Source organism: Pleurodeles waltl, chromosome 4_1 (genome assembly GCF_031143425.1).
Source record: "Pleurodeles waltl isolate 20211129_DDA chromosome 4_1, aPleWal1.hap1.20221129, whole genome shotgun sequence".
Taxonomy (NCBI): domain Eukaryota; kingdom Metazoa; phylum Chordata; class Amphibia; order Caudata; family Salamandridae; genus Pleurodeles; species Pleurodeles waltl.
The window spans coordinates 602,395,041-602,416,699 of record NC_090442.1 but is presented as its reverse complement, the minus strand read 5'-3'; the positions used below and the strand labels follow the sequence as shown (position 1 = coordinate 602,416,699).

Here is a 21,659-nt window from a genome sequence, read left to right as displayed (position 1 = left end):
CCTGTCAGTGGCCTATGAACAGCTTACTCTTACTAGTTGCAATTCCCCTTGTTTAGAGGGACCTGGAGGCAGATAGAATAAGCAGATGTTTATAGACTCCATAAATGTGAGTGGAATCACAGTGTCTTATGTTGACATACCTCCAAAATATAGCCATGTTCTAAATTTGCAAGTGCTAGGACTCCTCAGGAAACACTTTTATGTAGCATTCAGATTTTGAATCCCTTATTCCTTTCCTACCTTTTTAAATCTTTCTAGCTATGTCGAAAGTGATTCATGAACATCCCATTTATAATATATACATTTTCAATTATTAATTCCCACCCTGAGCAAGGAAGATTTACTCTTCAGAAATCCAGTCCTTACTCTTTAGCCATACCCTCACTCGTAAGTGGAGATGGAATTGTGTGTCTTTCAGTAAGTGTCGAATTATTGAACAGCTAGTATTTTGACACCACCCTTTCTTAATCAAACAGTAGATGAATCTACCTGTTGCCAATACCAACATGAGTTTTGAAGGTTTTGCTCCTGAACACTGGAGGATGAAGTTCATCCTCTAACTCTCCCAGCTGTGTAAGTCTTGTTGGTTACCTTAAAGCTGGGTCAGATTAAAAAACGTTACATTGTATCTTGAAGGGATCATAGAAATGCAAATAGCAGTTGCTCTGTTTGTGAAGACACATTTATTGTTTGTCCCTTCAAGAGAAAAACAGACTAAGTAGGATCTAAATGTTTTTTATTTTATGTGCATTTCATACAATAGTATACACATTGTTTCAAAGCAGTGTAAAAATAGTCTAGCGGAGACACATTTGTACACAATTTGCTTGGTTTTTTGGTTTTTGGTTTGCCAAAACTGTGTTTTTATTGTGGCATCCGAATTTAGGAACTGTTTTAATCAGATATTTATTCTTCATCTTAATAAGATCTCAAACAGTAGCTACAATCACTTTTACTATTCATTATTAGCATTCACCTGTTGAGGAAATAGCAATCCATTCCACCCATATGTTATAATGATATATATAACAGAAAAGTGACCACGCAAAACTCGCCTGGTTGGTGCTGCTGATGAGCTTCTGACTATCTATACCATTTATCTATAGTGTGGGATACAAGCTGTTCCAGGCCACCACTCAAGTTACACGTCAGAAGTCATATGAAACTATGAAAAAAAAATGTACATATTAATAACAAGATTTAGTACAAATGGCTGGTTCCTTCCAAAATTATCTTTACTTGAAAAAGTAAGATACATCATCCATCAACTGACTCTAAAGCAAACAAAGATCTTTATTTCATATATGTAGAGTACATATTTTCCAATTTTGAGTGTGTGAGCCACCAGCATAAATATACAGCCAAAAAGTAATATACATATAGTGCCAGATTTTAATCAAGTCTCACCTGCAACAATCTAGCTGTTGAATCATGTGTATTATAATTTTGTGTCTGATTTATATATAGGTTGAAGAGATCAAAAAGATGAAAATTGGTGACCCACTGGACCGATCAACGGATCATGGCCCACAGAATCACAAAGCACACTTGGAAAAATTGCTTGAGTACTGCGAAATTGGTGTGAAGGAAGGTGCTACACTGGTGTATGGAGGAAGACAATTACCTAGACCTGGTGAGAACAGCATGTTATAATAATTAGCCATCCAGACATATAGAGAGGAGGGTATAAGTTTGGTTTTGTGGAACTGACTTCTCATGATACTGGGCACACAAACCCAAACCAAAGGTCACACTTAAATACCAGACCAATATTGTATACGCTGCTTGGAATAGAGAGCTTTATCTAAGAATGCACTAATGTCATAGGTAAAGGAGTAAGTATGGTATATTTCCATTAAATTTAGATTATCTTCAGGCATCAGACATGCCCGGATTGGCAACTCTGTATCTGCATATTGATATGTAGGCACTACTAAGCCTGTTACTTCATGGATTGGCAACTCACGTCACCAGTGGTTAACAGAAGGAGTTCCTTCCTAACCAGAATAAGGATACTCCTGAATGATGGCAGAAAAGTGAAAGCTATAACGGCACCTTACTTGTTGCCTTGTATAGGTCCTGGTGCAGTTCACCACAGTATGGTTTATTGTCTTGGTTAGAGGTGCCTGGTGTCAGTCTTTCGGGGATCATCCTCATCTAAGCCAAACTGTGGAGCTACACAAGGGGGATTGTTATTTTCCAGGGCTTGTCTTTGCTCTTGTTTGTCCCCTAACACAGTCACCTTGGGTTCACATGATTTTATGTAGCATTTTTGACAAGGGATCTGTGGCTTTTATTTACCTTCTTATTCAGAAACTGGATAAAAAGAACAATTTGAGAGACAAGACACATTGAAGGCACAAAACATCTAGAACAATGTTATAGAAAACATGCTGCCTCAGTGTTTATTTTGTGTCCCCCCCTACTGTGTTTCCAAAAGACCTTAGTCTCTCTGTCCAGTAAACCCTTGCAGTCCATTTTTAAAGTACCATGTACAATTTCCTCTGCAGTTCTCAACCCAAAGAAAAGTGTTGCTCATGCTGCTGGTATCTGTTTACTATAAGGCAGACAATTGAGAATGTTTATATCACTGCCTACACATTGTTGCAGAGGGCAGTGGAACCAAGGCTAGACAAGGGATTTTGCCTCTCGAGGTAAAGTGCTATAAAAAGAAACCCTGCATGATCTACATCATGTGATGGCATCACATCTGGGCTTGTCTCTTTTGCATTTCCCCATTTTACCTGCTCTCAATCTTGTTGCGGGCATGCTGTTCACTCGAAGAGCCAGGTCTTGAGGTCCTTCGTGAACTGCTTCAGCGATGCGGCCTGTCTGAGGTTGAGTGGGAGCATGTTCCATGTCCAGGCTGAAAAATAGGAGAAGGGTATTGTAACAAAGAAAAAGTACTTCAGTGGTCTCATGTTCCCAATGTAACAATGGCCTAGACGCACAGAATTGATTTTCTATTCATGTTTAATGCTTGAGTACGCTCATTGTTGACACATGGATCAAATTCAAGGTGCTCTGCTCCATACAAAAAGCATACTGGGACAAAGAACCAAGACATTTACTGAAACTGGCACTTCCCTGTGCATTAACCAGGGACCTACATTTAGCTTCCATTCAGCTGATTAACCAGCTTTCCTTCAAAAGGATGAACCATGTTGATCTCTTGGTAGCCAAGAACCTAAATTGTGGAACATTTTCAACTCTAATTTAATATCTGATCCAAATCAGGTTATTAGAACTGGTTCAAGGGCCAGAGAGCAAACGGGGCTACTGGGCTCCTATTCTGACAACTGGAGTCATTTCAATTATTAATGGACCAAAAACCGCTCACCAACAAAACCCTTTCAGTACTTGGTTCTCAGGGCAGAGCTGCCCAGTTCTTACCCTGGAAGGTGATGTGTGGTTATAAACACAGAACTAAAAAAATGCATATCACATAGTCTTATGAAAAGAAGCATACTCTCAGCCTGCAGGTTTCAGTGTTCCCTAGCCAACTCTGATAAGTGGAGGGCAGCTACAACTCTAGAGGTGTTGGGGGAGATACCAGTTACTTTCCTCTTGTTTCCTCAAGAGCTGGGTTGGCGCTGGATCTTCTTGACGCCACCAGGCAAGTCATTCAGGCCCAATAACCTCCCACCCGAAACAGGACCAAAGAGCCCACCTAAGTCTTGATGTTGGTATGCTGAAGTCACTTCTGTTGGAGTCCGATGTGGGACTGAAATTATCCATAACCACATAAATCTCTTCTCTTGGGAGAAACAAATTCTTTCTTACCTCTGAAAAATTGGGGGTGTTTCCTCCGCTCCCTTATTTGCAAATACACTTACTCCAACTTACATATAATGGGAAGGCCATGCAAAGTTTTCTTGTTTTTAGTAAAGAAATCTTTTTATTTGCATTTTACTCAAACACAACAACATGCCCCATCGGGCCGGAAGCCAGCAATAACAATGTCATGCCAGTCAATCAATCAATCAATCAGTGTATTTGTAGAGCGCACTACCACCCGCGAGAGTCTCAAGGCACTGGTGGGGGGGTGCTGCTACTGCTCAAACAGCCAGGAGCCAGGTCTTGAGTCACTTCCTGAAAGTCAGCAGGTCTTTGGTCTGTCGTAGGGGCAAGGGAAGGGTGTTCCAGGTCTTGGCAGCGAGGTGGGAGAAGGATCTGCCTCCGGTAGTCGTTCTTCGGATGCAGGGGACGGTGGCGAGGGCAAGGTCGGCTGAGCGGAGTTGGCGGAATGGGGTGTAGAAGGTGAGTCGTCTGTTGAAGTAGGCTGGACCGGTGTTGTGGAGCGCCTTGTGTGCGTGGGTGAGGAGCTTGAAGGTTATCCTTTTGTTGACGGGGAGCCAGTGTAGGTCTCTTAGAAGGCGAGTGATGTGGCTGTGGGCATCGAGGATCAGGCGTGCGGAGACGTTTTGTATGCGTTGCAGTCCTTTGAGGAGTTTGGCCGGGGGTCGTGTGTAGAGGGCGTTTCCGTAGTCAAGTTGACTGCTGTCGAGGGCTTGGGTGACTGTTCTTCTTGTATCTGTGTGGATCATCTGTAGATCTTGCGGAGGGTGTTGAAGCAGGATGAGGAGACGGCACTGACTTGCTTGGTCATGGAGAGTGTTGAGTTGAGGATGACGCACAGAATGCGTACTTGGTTGGTGGATGTTGGGGCTGCTCCCAGAGCGGTCGGCCACCAGGAGTCGTCCCAGGCTGAAGGGTTGGCACCGAGGTCTTATCTGAGTTCAACTTCAGTTTGCTGTTCCTATTCGGCGACAGTCTTCATTTCTTCATGGAGGTTGGATTTGGCGGTGAGGGCGTCCTTGGTGAGGGAGAGGATCAGTTGGGTGTCATCTGCGTAGGAGATGATGTTGAGGTTGTGTAGCCGGGTGACGTGGGCTCTGGGTTCTGCCGTAGAGGAAGGAGGTGGTCCACTCTCGAGCTTTGTCCCGGATCCCTGCATTGTGGAGGCGTGTGCGTAGGATGCGGTGGCAGATGGTGTCGAATGCGGCCAAGAGGTCCAGGAGGATGAGGGCTGTGGTTTCGCCGTTGTCAAGCAGGGCCCTGATGTCGTCGGTGGCGGTGATGAGGGCGGTTTCGGTACTGTGGTTCCTGCCAGAACCCTGACTGCAATGGATCCAGGATGTTGTTTTCTTCGAGGTAGTGGGTCAGTTGTCTGTTGAGGATCTTGTCGATGACCTTGGCCAGCAATGGAGCTGGGAGATGGGACGGAAATTCTTGAGGTCTCTCGGTCCGCCATGGGTTTCTTGAGTAAGGGTTTGATCTCAGCATGCTTCCAGCTCTCGGGGTAGGTCGCGGTCTTGAAGGAGATGTTGATGACTTCGCGGAGGTCCAGGCGGTCTTTGAAGGAGGTTTTTTTGGCAGATCTGATGAGATGATGGTTATTGCGGATGGCGTTCTTGAAGGCAGCATGGTTGTCCGGTGTCTGTTCGAGGAGCCAGTTTCTCTCCAGTTTCCGGCAGGTTTGCTTGGAGGCTCGAAGGTTCGAGGTGAACCAGCTGGCTCTCTTGTTGCCACTTCTGTTGGAAAGTTTATTGAGCGGGGCGAGTTTGTTGGCGCATTTGTCGATCCAGCGCCAGAGGTTGCAAGCAGCTAGGTCAGTTCGATGGGTGGTTTTCGGGCGAGGCTGGTGTTCAGTTGGTCTTGGCTGAGGTGGGGGATCAATTGGGTGCAGTGGTGCGTGGTGGGTTTCTGGAAGGTGAAGTGGATGCAGCGGTGGTCGGTCCATGGGAGTTCGGTGGTGTGGCTGACGGTGACGTGGGGGCTGGCGGAGAAGACGGGGTCCAGCTTGTGGCCAGCGGAGTGTGTTGGAGTAGTGGCGAGTTGTCTGAGTCCGAGGGTGGAGAGGTTGTAGATTAGGGTGGTGGAGTTGGGGTTGTTGTTATTCTCTAGGTGGAAGTTCAGGTCGCCGAGGAGGATGTAGTTGGCGGAGGCTTGGGCGTGCCTGCTGACGAGGTCAATGATGGAGTCGCAGAACTGAGGCCGTGTTCCCGGGGATCTGTAGATGAGGGTTCCTCTGAGGGTGGTGTTGGGGTTGGTGTGGATCTGGAAGTGCAGGTGTTCGGCGGTGCTGAGGGTGTCGTCGGTACAGGTCGTGACCCTGATGGTGTTCTTGTGGACGATGGTGATTCCGCCTCCAACTCCATTGGTGCGATCCCTGCGAGTGATCTTGTAGCCATCCAGAAGTACTATGGCGATGTCTGGGGCCGAGGAGGCGTTCATCCAGGTCTCCGTCAGGAAGGCGACGTCTGGGGTGGAGGTGTCAAGCAGGTCACAGAGTTCGATGGCGTGTTTGCGTGCGGAGCGGGTGTGTAGTAGGATACATCAGAGGTAGTTGCGGTCAGGTTCAGCTGGAAGTTTGGCGATTTCGAGGCTGGTGAGGCCGCAGTTCCGGCAGGTGAAGGGCCCCTGGGTGTGCTCAGGGGAGGCCAGGAAGCAGGTGTGTGCTCGTCCGGTGTTGAGTGCGTGGAGGTCTTGGGGACCAGGGGTCCTGGTGCTGGGCATGGTCCAGGCGCAGACGGGCGCAGACGGGCAGCGGCATGGCCGCGCAGCGGCAGCCTTTAAGAAGGGGAGGTGGGAGGGAGGAGAGAGGGGTGGACCAATGGGAGTGCAAGGGGGGCAGGGACGCAGGGGACACAGCGGCAGGGCCGGGCAACCGGCAAGAGCCGGAGGAGAAGCAAGACAGCAAGAACGGCACAGAAAACGAAGCGGGACACAGAAAAGGGCACAAATGCAAGAATCACAGGTCTGAAACGAAATTTGATGTGCAGGCAACGAAATACAGGGCAGGTGCAGCGAGTATTAGATACTCCTTACCAGAACAACAGCAGCAGCGAGACAGCAGGAGGGGGTCAGGGACACTGGGGCAGAATGGAGGGTCTGCCCAACACGAGGAGTCGTTCCTGGCCTTAAGGGAGGTCAGGGGTCACTGCCAAATCATTACAGAGATAAGTCATACAGGTATAGCATAGCCACTTAACAATTGAACTGGATCCTTTGTTGCCAGGGGGATCACGCTCACAGCCCCACTCGCCCAGTTACAGCACAGAGTGTGTTTATTGTCCCATTCTTATGCAACCTATATGCCATAGTAAGTCCTCCAGGGACCCCAGATCTTAAAACTTTTCCTTGGGCAATCTCAGGCTTGATATGTTACTTTTTCTGCCATCATGTAGAGGTCCATCCCTGAGTTCTATTCCCTCATAGTGGGAGTCTTGGGGGCCCCCCAGTATTTCGCCACATCCCTCTTGCCCACCACCAGGCCTAGGTTACTGCAGAGGAGCTTTGGGCACAGCATGTCTACCTCTGTCGGTAGGTCCAACATCCCATAGCTAGGGTTGGCCGGAATCTGCACTTCAAGTATCTCCCCATGTTCTCCCAGGATGATGGACCAATAGGTTTGAATGAGTGGGCATGCCCACAGAGTATGTATGAAAATGCCCCTCTCTGACCCACTTCTTACACAGTCTGGTGATAAGGCCCCTCCCAATTCTATAAAGTCATGCCCTATAGTAATAGAGGCTATGTAGGATTTTAAATTGTATAAGCCGCACCCGGATTCATATGGCCACTTTGTATGGGTGCATGAGGCCAGCCACCCAATCGGTGTCATTCAGGGATCCCAGGTCCTCTTCCCACCTCCCTCTCAGCTGTCTTAACATGTCAGGTATGTTGTTGTTCAACGTTTTATAAGTCCAAGAGATTGCTTTCTTGTCAATCTGTCTCATTAGGATCCTACCCTCCAGGGGGGCATAGTCAGGAAGTTCTATTAAGTCTAGCTTCTGTGCCTGCCATGCAGTGACCAGCTGTGTGTATTGGTACTGTTGTGTATGGGAGAGGTGATATTCCTCTTGTAAGGTGGCAAAGGTCTTGAGTTTCCCCTCTTTTATCTAGTCCCCTAGTCCGGAGATCCCTATTGTATCCCATGCCCTGAATACCTGGATTTTCCCCAATTCTCTCAGGTGGGTACCCTCCCATAGGTGGGTCTCTTGCGTGAGCTTCATGAGCCAGCCCATCTTTTTCCCCACTTTTCTCCAGGTCTCTACTGTCAGTTGCGTAGGCAGCAGGAGTTTCTGCATCCCCTTTCCTCCATAGAGGAAATGTAAGTGTGATTTACTCACAAATTGACTTCTCTCCAACAGGTATGTGGTATGGTCCCCTGGTGCTTGTTGCCAGTCGTTAATGGAGATGAGGTGCGCTGCTCAATAACACCCTAGGATGTTTGCCTTCCCATAGTAATTTACGGAGTTCCCCTTCTAGTCTATTAAAGATGTCATCAGGTACCCGCCTGTAAGTGTTCTGGAGGAAATATAGCAGTTTCGGGAGGGAGATCATTTTGTACATTGCTGCTCTGCCAAATAATGTTAACAGGAGTTTTCCCAATCGTTCTATGTCTTTATGGAGCTCGGCCAGGACTTTCAGGATATTCTGTTCTATACATCTCCCTCGGTCAAGTGTCACGTAAATCCCCAGATAAGTGAAACCCTCTTTGTTAATTTGTAGGTTATTTAGTGGTTCTAGATGCTCAGGGATGCCTCCTGCTTGGTTAAAACTCGATCTAGACCAGTTAATTCTATAACCGGCGTAGGTACCATATTCCTCCAAAGTTTTCAGGATCTGGGCAAGCGTGGCTCTTGGTCAGGTGACGTACAGGAGGATGTCGTCTGCATAGAGCGATATCTTCTCACTCTCTCCTTCCCCTCCGTATGTCGGAGCCAGAGATAGCTGGATATTAGCGGATGACACAGTCCAGAGGTTTAATCGTGAGAGCAAACAGTAGTGGTGAAAGAGGACACCACACTTTCAATGGGGAATTTTACCAACTGCTGCCCATTTACACGGACCGTGGCAATAAGGTTTGTGTAACACAGTGCAGACCACCCCTAACAATGTGCCTGAATTCAAACCTTTCCACCGTTGAACGGCCAGTGGACTGTATCAAATGGCATCTAGGGTCAACAGTAGGGGAGGGTCTACCCTTACCCGCACATCATCAATCCAGTTGAGGAGCCTAAGGAGATTAAACCTTGTTGACCTCTTCGGCATAAAACCCGTCTGGTCCTGGTGGATTAGTGATGTTATAACTGCCACTAAAAGTGCACAGGGATCTTCGTCTCGATGTTTAAAAATGAGATCGGACGGTAAGAGTTACATTCGGGGGAGGGCCTTCTGGCCTTCAGAATCAGAAATATTGTGGCCCTCCAAAGGTCCCATGGAAGCATACCTTTCTCTTTGGTCCCCTGAAACATATTAAGAGGATAGGGGCTGAGGATGTCAGCATTTTTCTTAAGGATCCCTTCTGGGAGACCATTCAGTCCGGGTGTCTTTACTGTCTGCATTGCGACGATGGCCACTTTGATTTCTGATAGATCTATCCCCCTTTCTAGGGAGTCATAGTCTTCTGCTGACAGGTGTGGCATGTGTATCCCTTTCTAAATAGTTTTCTGTTAGGAATGTGTCTGTGGACATGTGCATGCGATCAGGTTCCTTATAGAACATTGCGAATTCATTAGTAATCTCAGGGTCAGTATTATGACTTTCGCCAGTGCCCTCGTTAATAGTATGTACCCAGCGTGCTTCCATTTTGTGCTTCCCCAACCAAGCTAACAGTTTGCCTGCTTTATCTCCAGCTTCATACAGGCGGTGCCGCATCATTAAGTCTTGGGACTTTGCCTCTTGGTGTGCTAGCGCACGATATTCCCTTCTCAGGAGCAGGATTCTGCGCTGGGTGTGCAAGTCTACAGTTGCCCCGGGCCCTCTTTGCAGGTCGAGTAGTTGCTGTTGCAGTGACTCCATTTCCAGCCTCTCCCATTTTTTCTTGTTAGCTATCATGTTTTGGGCCCTGTCTGTAAGCAATGCCTTGTGAGCTTCCCAAATCATGATTACCAGGGTCACTGAGTCTTTGTTTTTCTTAAGGTATAATTCTGACTTGAACCTCAGTGCCTGTGTTACTTTCTCATCCTTTAACTCACAGGCATTTAGTCTCCAACAATTCTTCTCTCTGTGGGGTCTAGTTCCGATTGCTAGCCATAAGGGAGAGTGATCAGACAGCCCTCTCGCTAAGTATTCAGCCTTCCCCACCACTGTCACTTCACCTGCTGGAGCCAGTATGTAATCCAACCAGGAGAAGACCCTGTGGGCCCCGGAAATTATAAGTATTGTTTACTCTCAGGGTGGTGGCGGCATCAAAGGCCCAACAGTCCCAGTGAAACCACAAGATCGGCCAGAAGAGCCTCTCGTATCGATGTTTTAATGCATTGCAAACAATCTTTCTCTGGATCGATTACATCATTGAAGTCTCCCCCTATTAAAGGAATGGGAGATCTAGATTCTAATAGGATCCCTGCCACCTTAGTGTATGTCTGTGTTTGTAGGCGGGGCGGAGAACAGACACACATTAATGTCATCTCCTGCCTACCCCCAACGTCCTTTGACAGCTACATATGCACCATTGGGGTCTCTCCAGATCTTGTCTATGTGAAAAGGGGGTGATTTCCTAATTAAGATCGCTACCCCCACTAGTTCCATTAGTGAAGCCTGATTTTGCTAATACAGAATAGGTGCTTCTACCAATAAAGCTACAGTGCGAGCCCCTGAGATAGGTTTGTGTCTTTTAATGTATGTCATTGTAAGTCCCCATTTAATTTTGTTGGCTAATCCATTAACATTCCAGAATAACTCAGTGTATCTGCTGTTATCACCCATTGTCTATGTGGACCTGAGACCTGCAGATCATGGCATAAGCTTTCTTGACATGCAGACTCCTATGTGACTTACCATTGCATTGTAATGTACTCTGTACTGTTACTGCCCCATTTTTCTAAACTTTTTGAAAATGTTGACACACTACCCTCCAACTCCCCACCCCCCACTTTTCTCTGCATACTTCATTATTCCCCACCAATAAACTGTTCCACAGATAGGCTGAAGAGGACTGTAATCCCACCCCCCATTTGTAGTTACCACAAGCTAAAACTTATTTCAACTTGGAAAAACTCAGAACTCCATAGGGCAGCAGCTCAGTGTCTGATGTGATTGGTGTTAGTTCAGTAGCTGTGCCCCAAGCTGATGTGGCAGGGGAGGTGGGCGTGCTATTGTAGTTCGGCACCCCAAATTTAATTACATGACAATGATCAGTGTTGACTCCACTCAGGCAAAGTCATTTCCAGCAGGTGGTGAAGCTTTGGGGTCTGCGATCCTTCCTCCATGTGAGCTATGGCAGATGCCAGTGGATGCAAAGAGTCCTGGGTCCCGGCACCCTCTGTTCTGGGTGTACCACCCACTGGTGTGGCTGGTAGGCAAGTCGCTTTACTTCTCTTCGTTGCAATAATAGCACTCTTTTCTGAGTGTTAGGATCGCGTGACAGGTAGTATCAAGGATCGAGACTTCTGGCATCTGGAAGGCCTCTGCTGTCTGGAAGAACTGTGTCCCTTATTTTGAGGTAGCTGGTGCTCTTTGGGGTGGGTGCCTCTTATGTGTTCGCGCTGGCTCTGCTCTTTTCTGTGTCTCGTTGTTGGTCAGCCTTGGCCTTTCCTCTAGCCACTCCCAGGCTTCCTCCAGGAAAAATTGGGCCTTGCCTTGGAAGAGGACTTTTAATTTGTCAGGGAAAAGGAGCATGTACTGCAGTTGGAGGACACGCAGCTTGGCTTTCACCACATCAATGGTGCGCCGTTGACACTGAACTTCTCGCATATAGTCCAGGAATATTTGTATCTCTGAGCTTTCATATCGCACCTCCTTCAATTTCCTGGCTTCAGAAAGGATTAGTTCTCTGTTTTGGTAGTTTAAAAAACTTGCTATAACTGGTCTCTGCGGGGGCTCCGGTTGACAGCCTGTTGCTCACTGCGTGGTGGGCACGTTCGATCACAAACCGGAGAGAATTTCTCCATAGGGAACGTTTGACTGAGCCATTCCCCCAGAAATTTCCCTGTGATGGAGCCTTCTGCTCCCTCTCAAAATCCCACAAAGTGTAGGTTGTTTCTCCTGGATCTGCTTTCCACATCTTTCAGGCGCCTCGTCACATCCTTGTCTCAGGTCTTGCCGGCTGAGGGAAAACTCTGATCTGACTTCGCCCATCTCTCCCTCCAGGGCCACCCGGGAGGACTCTATGGCCTGCATCAGCACAGCGTTGTCTGGACCAGCCGACGTGGGTGGTTGCCCACCTTTGCCTGCAGCTGTAGAGTTTACTCTGGCGTATTTGTCTACTTTTAGCTGGCATGGGGCGCTGGTCCTTGTCTTTTGTCATAGCACCTAGTTGTCCAGAAATTACCCAGAGGCTGATGCAGCTGTCACCAGTAATTATCAACTTTGTGTCTAATGGGTCCGCTACTTTCCCCCGCCTTGTGGACGCTTCTTGAGAGTTCAAGTGCAGGGACTATTCTTTGCTGTCTATGTCCCACGGGTCCCCAAGCTCCACTCTCACTTATCGGGTTTCCTTTTGTTTCGGGATTGGCTTTGATGTGCTGGGGTTATGGTGCTGAGCTTTCTCTGCCTGCAGATCTGGGTGAGGGAGCTTGAGTAGATAGGTAATGGTAGGTCAGCAGGTCCTTGTGCTTCCAGCCTCTCCCTCACCCCCTGCCCCCCAGCCACCCTCCCACCTCCACCTCCACCTCCACCCCCTCCCAGGCCTGCGTGCCAGTCCCCGGAAGGCGAAAGCGTCCAACCTAGGGTGACTCGACTGTCCGCCCGATGATGTACGAGGGGTTCTCTGGTAAGTATTACTCCTCGGCTTCGTTCTGATTTCTTATCACTAGGCATGGGGATGAGTGTGCCAGGGAGAAAGTAGCTAGACCATGAGAGCAGTTATGCACCATACATAATGGGCCTCCTTGACTCAATGCTGGGATCCCTGCCTCCCCACTGCCTTCTCCCTTTCCCTTTGGGGTGTAAGTCTTTGCACTGGTGGATCTCCACTGGGGGTCTCCCCAATATCCGTGCTCCTATCCCACTGACAGTTAGCGGTCTATCTTTCCTCAGAGGATCCCTGGCCACACCCTGGGGCTAAACATTGCCCCAACGTCTCAGGACTGATCCCTGTGTTGTCCACTGCATCGGGGTATTGGGCGGAGAGAGAGGGGAGTCCCACCGCAGTCAGAACTGCGCTGTGTAAGCCTCCAAGGGGGGAAAGCGGGAGGGTGGCCGATGGATTTGCTCGCCTGCCCCGATGCCAGCCCCAGATGCACCTCCTCACAGTTCTCAAGGGCCCACACCGCACCCCTCACGGTTCCTCATGGGGCAGAGGGAGCGCCCAGAGAGGCCCAGATGCCCACACCTTTTCCTTTTCCTAGGCCCCAGGCACCGGTCTTCTCCATTGCCCCCGGTCTCCAATGTCTTCCTGTCTTTGCGCCAACGGAGGTCGTCTCAGCCAGCCAGCAGCCCAGACAAGCCCACCCCAATGACTGTACCGTTACCTTTTCCTGGGTGCCCAGCGCAGGTCTGTTCCTCCGCTTCCTGGCCCCCCCTGTCTTTCCGTCCTTGTACGTGGGAAGGCCAGCTCGAGCATCCAGCAGATCGGCCTAACCCCTTACTGTGGCCAGCCCTCAGTGCCGATCCATTCGAACCGGAGTGGTGCCAGTAAGGGCCTCTCCACTTGTACTGCTGCCCACGCTGACTTTCTGCTGCAACTGTACACGAGGCCCGGCCCATGCTCTGCCACTCCCTGCACAACCAGCGGCCGTCTCTCCCACAGGCCAGCCACCTGGGAGGCTGTTGTTCATCCGACGTCCCAAGAGTCTGCTTTATCCGGTGCCCCTGTCTTCCAGTGCTGCTGTTCCTCTGGATATCAGCAATACGAGAGTTTTGCTCTGGAGCCGCTGATTTCACCCAATAGCGGGCCGCACCACCATCGGTTGATCCTCCGTTCTTGCGGATTTGGCCGGGAGTCAGGGCAACACCTCCTGGCGGCCCATGTCAGTGCCTCTCCTCCAATTTACGGACGCGATCACTGTTGAATGCACAGGATTATGCAGGATTATTGTGGGGTCGTTACAGAGCGTCCAACATCGCTGCCATCTTGGCCATGCCTCCCCGGCCCCCCATGTATGTCAAAGTCCACATGCTTTTGAGATTGTAAGTATTCTGGCAATTTTCCTATGACACTCCTTTCCCACTTCAAACCCTCATTGGGAGTTTCCATGTTCAAGTTTAAATCTATGCAGATCCTGAGCCTCTAAAGCAGGAGCTATGAAACTGTGATACAGAACTTTTTTTACACACCTATGTATCAGGCTCTAAATATCCTAAATTTACTAATCACACAAAATTGTACTCAAGACCCTAAGAGAGCAGATTTATCAAGATGCGACGCTGAGTCAAATGTAGAGGGCAAGACTGCGCCATACATATATACACTTAGAAAGATTAAAAATTGCACTTCTATCAGGAGGGCGTACACTTGTCTGAAGTTTACTGGCCTTGGTAAATCTTAGAATGCACCAAAATACATGGGTGGATGCCTGGGAACACCCACTCTCCACCTATGTAATGCCTTCCTGGTGCAGAGGAATGCAAGGCAGCGCCTTGTACTGCCTTGCTTTACTTAAGATTTACCAAGCCACGCAGGGCCATTCAAGGTAGCGTTGCATGGCTTGGCAAATTTCACTTAAGGATTGTATTGCCCTTGTATCACCCAGTGTGACACCAGGGCAACACAATCCTTTCATAAATCTGGGCCTAAATATGCTAAACATTCTTACTCCTCTTTATAACTTTGCTTTTACATTCTAATAATTGAATGCAGAGATGTTTGCAGGTGGTAGCTTATACCACTTTCTAGTAATAGGTATTTTTCCCTACGATGCATACCTAAAGCAGTATAAAGTGTTGGAGTGCTATGCAGAATCTAAGAGGTTCCAACAGAGGCCAAAAAAGAAGACAGACTTGATATACTGAGCAAAACTCCTTGCATATTTAACATTTTATTTCCTTCTATTTACACTGGAAAAGCACAATCTTCAATTCCAGTTGGTCTTGTAGTGGATAGCTCTTGTCAGGCACCACCAAACAAACAGCAGAAAAAAATAACAGTTTCTCTTTTTTTTTTTATTATATGTTAATTTGAAAAACATCACCATATAGAAATTCATAACAAAAAAGAGTACCAAACAAAGCCCTGGGACTATCAAAATCATTGAGGTCAACTGTCCTAAAGGGAGAGCATAAAGCGCAAAGCACGTCATGAATTGCAAGTCGTCACAAAATCCCTATTATACAAAACATTACAATGATAGCCTGTCATGACCAGCCAGAACCAAACCCATCCACGCCCTGAGTTGATCCCAAATCTGATTTAATCTAGTTCTACGTTTGTCATTGTCTACAATAGACATTTCAAAAGAACAGATCTTTAAAAAATCATGCCACCACACCTTTGGGCTGGGAGCCTCCCTTAGCAACCAATATCTCGCCAACACCAGTCTGGCCAGAGAAATGGCAAAAAATACACCCCTGCGATGTTAGGTGGGGATCAGAGGTGAATGCCCTAGTATTATTAACTTAGAATCTCAGGCAATATCAACAAGAAAGGTCCCATTGAGCTTCCTAAAAATACAGTCCCAATAACTTTGTATAATCACACATGCAGCAAAGATATGGACAGCTCCAACCCCATCCGCCCCACACTGGAAGCATTTCTCATTGTATCTCAACTTCATAATATGCAAATGGTGCGGCGTGTAATAGAACTTATTAATACATTTAAAATGATGGATCTTAACCTAAGAGACATTCAGTACACTGCAAAGGTGTTAATGATCTTGATATCAGCGCGAGTCACCTCGAGCTCTAGATAGCTACTCCACTTATCCGCCCTAAGATGTAATAGATCAACCCTCCCTTCAATCTCCGCTGAGAGAATAATTTTATAGGCCAAACTAATATTACCCTTATGAGGGCTTCTCATGTAATAATAAAAAAATATATATTCCTGGAGCTGCATAACTCTTCCCTTTTTAAACTTAGTAAAAAATACCAAAGCTGTCACTACCACACAAATCTCACACGGGGAAGAGCGAATAGTTGCTGAAGGGTCTCATAAGATAAACGTGTAACACTCTCATGCAGTTTTCCAAGAGGAAAAAGTTTAGAGTCTGTCCATCACTCAAGAAAGCTATGATGAACCAGCAGTGACATGTTCGGATTAAAGCCCAGATAGGTATAATAATTAAAAAGGGTGATGCCAGAAAATAGTTTTTTAAGGTAAGTCCAGATTTGATGGTAGGTCTGCAGGGTCTTGAATCTAGTCCTTTTGAAGTATACAATATCGATAACACCTGTACATGGCACAATAGCATTGCACCCCCCTCCTTTGCTGTCCCCCTCCCCCCCAGGCAAGTCTTGGGGTAAGATTAGACCCATAGACCATAGTTCCCTACCCAGGAACATAGTGAGTTGTGAGATGAAAGCATCAAAATAGTACACCTGTAAAGCTGTTAGAGACATGCCATGCCACCTCTATCCCAGGGTAAGTGGAGAGGCTGTATGCTACTAACAGGGTTTCTTTTAGCCCCACATGAATTTCTACCAATTAGCTTTCATTTTATTGAAGAAAACCTTTGGTAGATAGAGAGGTGTACACCAAAAAAGGTAGAGATATCGAGGTAGAATAACCATTTTTATAAGGTTACACTTCCTAATCAAGCCCAAATGCAACTTGTTCCATTTGTTAAAAACCTCTATAGAATGTTTATTTATGTTACCAAAGTTTAGCTCGATAATGTCCTCAATCCACAACATCAGTTTTATTCCCATGTATGTTGCAGACTTTACCCACCTCCTGTCTAGGGCCAGGGTGGTGACATTCATCAAGACTTGCATTTTATCTGAAATGAGCTTATACCATGACTCAAAACCCAAATTCCATTGCCACTGACTCCACTGCTGTTAATGCAGCAGAACAATTTCTCACCATCCAACTTCACCACAAACAACTCAAAATATGCCATTGTGAGATTATAGCCCTCATTTCACTGGGGAGATTGTCTCATACTACAAATCATGTCTCTCCTTGTACCCCTAATTTAGACGCAAGACCCACCAATAGAAAGATGTTTGCATGGTTTGACAATGGTTGTTATTCAACTTTTAGGAAGTTGTTTGCTAATTTAGCAGTCAAGTCTTATACTCACCAGCCAGTGCAGGCCCAAGTTTGCACCTCGAGTGGATAGAGCACATTTTATTTGTAATATGTCTCACTGTCCCTGTCCATGTCTGTATCAGGCACACCCTCATTAGGCTAGAACTTAGTGCAGACAGGAATAGTGCACCATTTTTCATGCTCTGGCCCCCGGGGCCAAAAAGTAAAAATGTTGGCAAGAGATATGAAAAGGACATAGAAAGTTATGAGTGGCTTTGTTCCACTGGATCCACTTGTGGTCCCACTGGTTGTCACCTCTAAAAAATATTTACCTAGTAGGTTCCCAATGTGCTCATCGCTTATTGCTTTGCTTGTCGTTGGCTGTGAGGAAGGAGGTGTCCTTTTCAAACAACAGCTGGTTCACCAAACTGTGCTAATAACGTGCTGGTAGCACACATTATGTATTCAACATTCAAAAGGTCATACTTGTTCACAAGTCTATGGTTGCTCCTTATTATTTATTTTGGTAATGCAAAAGAGAGCTGTCATGTCAAGCTTTCACTGCTGAGTGCCACTTGCTAATATCAACCTAGTGCAGAAAAGGCAATATTGGGTTCTAGCGAGTGTGACTTCTACCGTAATTGTCATACATTAAAAACACCTTAAAGGGTTTTTAAGGAAGTTGTGTGTTGATGCATTACTTGTTATTTTACTTGTTCTTTATGGCCACATGCCTCTCACTGTTTCTTGAAAAACAAATAACATCTGGGACAGTTGGCATTTCAGAGTTTGCTCTAGAAGGAGCACTGAAAAAGTGCTGATCCTGCCACCTGAAAACCTGAGAGACGTTTTGTACGAAGGTGACACAGCAGGCCTGGTCATACCTGACCTATCAGCTGCCTTTAACATGGTTGCACATAATTTTCTGATCAATAACTTGAAAGAGGTAGGACTGACAGGCCCCATTCTCAAATGCTTTAAATTTTTCTTCTAAGAAAGTAGAACCCAAAAGGTATAGCTAGGCATCATGGCAAGGGAGTCTTCTCCCATTCTGAGAGTGCCACAGCCTCTTTGCTATCTCTATTACATATCATCTTATCCGTACTCCCCTTATCGAAATTGATCCACACATTTGGCAGCACAGCTATTACCTACGCAGAAATAATGCAGCTCATCTTCTATCTTGATTACCAAGCCTCTAGATTGTTAAGTAGGCTCCAAAGCTGCCTTCGTGCTGTTCGAATGGTTAAATCAAGGAAAAATCTTAGGGGGTTCTTATTGGACAATAAGTTCAATGTACCCTCAAATCACAGCTGAATGCTGCACAATCTACTGTAATGTTCAGATGCCTAGATGAATCCTGTCTTTTTACCTTCTAAATTGCATTCTGACAGACTCTCAGCCTTTGTTTCTTGCACTTGGTACTTTGGTATTAAAGAAGGAGACTCTAGACTATTACAATAGTATTTATCTGGGGCATCCAGCCTTTACCCTAATTACACTCCAAAGAGTCCATAAAGCAGCAATTACTACGGCTTAAGAAATTGACTATGTCTTGTGCTATGCCTAGAGCTGCACTGGCTTGCTATAGAACACAAACTTTTCTTTGAATGACTCTAATTCATAAGGCATTCAACCATCCGAAGCACATCTGCCTATCACTTCTAGTTCAGCGATATAAACCTAATCGTTTGCTCTGATCAGGGGGCAACTACTGTTGAGAATCCCTTTTAGAAAAAAATCCTGTCAGGTAAGGTGCTTCTTAAGCTATTAAGGTGCACCATGAATGCAGATGGCAATAGTGCACTCTTTAGGAAACTAAAATCAAATCAATTCAGAAGCTCAGTAAGTATTCTGGCTGGCACATACATGTATACCCGTGATATTCCACAAGGCACTCAATGCATTGTCTTGTGCTATGTGAGGAAATTGAATAAAAAAATTTTTAAATCGAACCTTCTGAGTTCATCAGGCTTTAACCTAACAAAAAAAATTCAAATATGTGAAACTGGTATTAAAACCAAATCCCTACACTTTTTGAAATGGTTGCTCTTGTTCAGTAATCACATTTGGTAATGTTTTGCATGTTCCATTTTTTATTTAGGTTTCTTTATGGAACCAACAGTTTTCACAGATGTTGAAGACCACATGTACCTTGCAGAAGAAGAATCCTTTGGGCCCATTATGGTCATCTCAAAGTTCAAAGATGGGTATGTTATTGTATTTAAAAATAGAGTGCAGGTCATGACAAAAACCAGGCTTATGGGGATGCAAGCCTGCTTCTTCTGAAACCTCCCAGACTCACCACAAACCTTACAACATGGGTAGAATTCACAAACCAATACCGTCAATTCTAAATGCTGAAGAGAAAGTGGGTTCTTTAATCCTCTGCACACCCCTTGGATGAGCAGGGGTGCTACAGCCCATTGTCTATATTGCTGGAAGAAGTAGCATATGCATGGGTGGTTTACACTTATTATCTAAGGGTTAAAATTCAGCTGTTGTACTGTTAGTGGACAGAGCGGTTTAATGGTTCTTGCTACTTCTGCTCCTGCCTAGCATCAAGGCAGGCACCCTTGCACCTAAGTGCATGATTATTTTTGCATGATCCTGCAAAAAAATATATATATCCTGAGAGGTGTTTTCCTCTTTCTATATGTGTTTCAGAACGCCCAGCGATGCGCTACCCCAGATTTATGAGGCCACTCAGAGTCACGCAAAGCAGGATTGCGTGGCTTCATACATCTGACTTAGAGCCTTGCATCATGCATGTACCACTTTGTGTGGTGCAAACATGAGAGAAAGCTGTCGTAAATATCCTCCCGAGTCTTTGCAGACTTGCACTGATCCACCTTCATTGGTGTGTTTCCTAGATTCAGGACAACATTTTATGCTGGAAGTTACTGTTCACGGATAGAGGGGTGTGCTGGGTCCCCATTCTCCACTATGGATGAAATTTATTATAATTTTTAAACGAAGGTTGAAACCAGGTTGCAGAACACTATGAAGCATTTTACAATTAGAGGGGATGGGGAGGAGTTCCAAGAAGAAAGAAAAGACGTGCCATAACTTTAGCATGGTAAAAGCAAATGTCTTTATGCTGATGTGAATCCTGTGTGTAATCATATGTATTGAACACATTCTCTATAATTCCTAGTATTACTATACACAAAAACCCCTTGATGTACACAAACATGATTTAGACTTCCATGGCTAACCAATCCTATAGATGTTACAGACAAACACAAACAACTCAAAATAATTGAACAACAATATTCAAACACTTTTCGAGTAAAGGTCCAGCACAATAAATCAAAAAGGGAAATGGTGCTACCCCCAGGATAGTATTGGGGTTAGCTATCATCAATGTCCCAAATGAACACTGCGAGGAAGGTCATCAGGTCATAGAGACCCCTTTTCCTTTAATCAGATGTCCGTTCTTTTCGACAAGACTGTTGTTTTTGGGCCCCAAGTTAAAGGAATGGAAAAGGGGGGGGGGGCAGGGGCTCTCTACCTCTCGCACAACAAAAGGTTGCCAATGCGTTTCGACCTCAAAATTACTTTCTCCATATCGCGTGGAAGAAATCCTCTTCCAGCGGCCCAGAGAATGACAAATGCTTCCCATCACCGCCTTACTTAAGGACACCGGTTGACCTGCGTGTCCTAATCACTGTGACTCATCCCCTCCACCTTTTGTTGTGGTAAGGTGGAGAGCCTCCCTTCCATTCCATTAACTTGGGGCCCAAAAACAACGGTCTGGTGGAAAAGAATGGACACTTAGTTAAAGAAAAAGGGGATTCTATGCATGCGTGTGTACATAGAGGTTATTTTGAGTATAGTAATACTAGGAACTGTCGCAAAATGTGTTCAATACATATATGATTACAGACAGGATTCATGTACGTCTTTGTGTATATAAAATTAGTAACCTACAGCGAGTGGTGGAGGGTGGGGGGGTTATAATGTTTGTTTTCAGTTGATCCCTCCTCCATCTCTTGCTTTATAGGATCAAGCCCCTTGAGGTACGCATGTTTATGCTGATGTGGTCACATGATTCAGATTACATTTTACAGTGCCTTCCAGCCTTTTCTGTTCTCCAGAGGTTTTCTGCTGAGTGACTCAAATGGTTTTCTATTGCAGAGATGTTGAGGGAGTGTTGCGGCGAGCAAACAACACAGAATATGGTTTAGCCTCTGGTGTTTTTACGAAAGACATAAGCAAGGCTATGTATGTTAGTGAAAAACTGGAAGCCGGAACAGTTTTTATAAACACGTACAACAAGACTGATGTAGCAGCACCCTTCGGTGGATTCAAACAATCTGGATTTGGTAAAGACCTGGGTAAGTATTGGTCATGATTTTTGGTGAGGACGAATAATAGAGAAAAATCTATACAATGAAAATTAATGCACATACATCATTGCAGATAGAACTTTTTCTCAAGGTGTGTATCTCAATTCCAATTAATTTAGAAATGAAATCAAGAAAATACCCATACAGCATTACAGGGCATTATTTTCTTGCAGTAAACATTATCTGTACCTATCATACTCACTTCAACAATACTTTGCATC

General features: G+C 45.9%; 1 protein-coding gene across 2 annotated transcripts in view; it reads left to right on the top strand.

Annotated features, from left to right (window-relative positions):
* ALDH1L2 (aldehyde dehydrogenase 1 family member L2) overlaps window positions 1-21,659 on the top strand; it is a 244,522-nt gene that overhangs the window by 204,353 nt on the left and 18,510 nt on the right. For both annotated transcript variants that reach the window (XM_069229012.1, XM_069229011.1), the window contains 3 exons: window positions 1,468-1,633; window positions 19,191-19,296; window positions 21,227-21,426. In XM_069229012.1, the coding sequence (XP_069085113.1) occupies window positions 1,468-1,633; window positions 19,191-19,296; window positions 21,227-21,426 (472 nt within the window). The remainder of the gene's footprint in view (window positions 1-1,467; window positions 1,634-19,190; window positions 19,297-21,226; window positions 21,427-21,659) is intronic.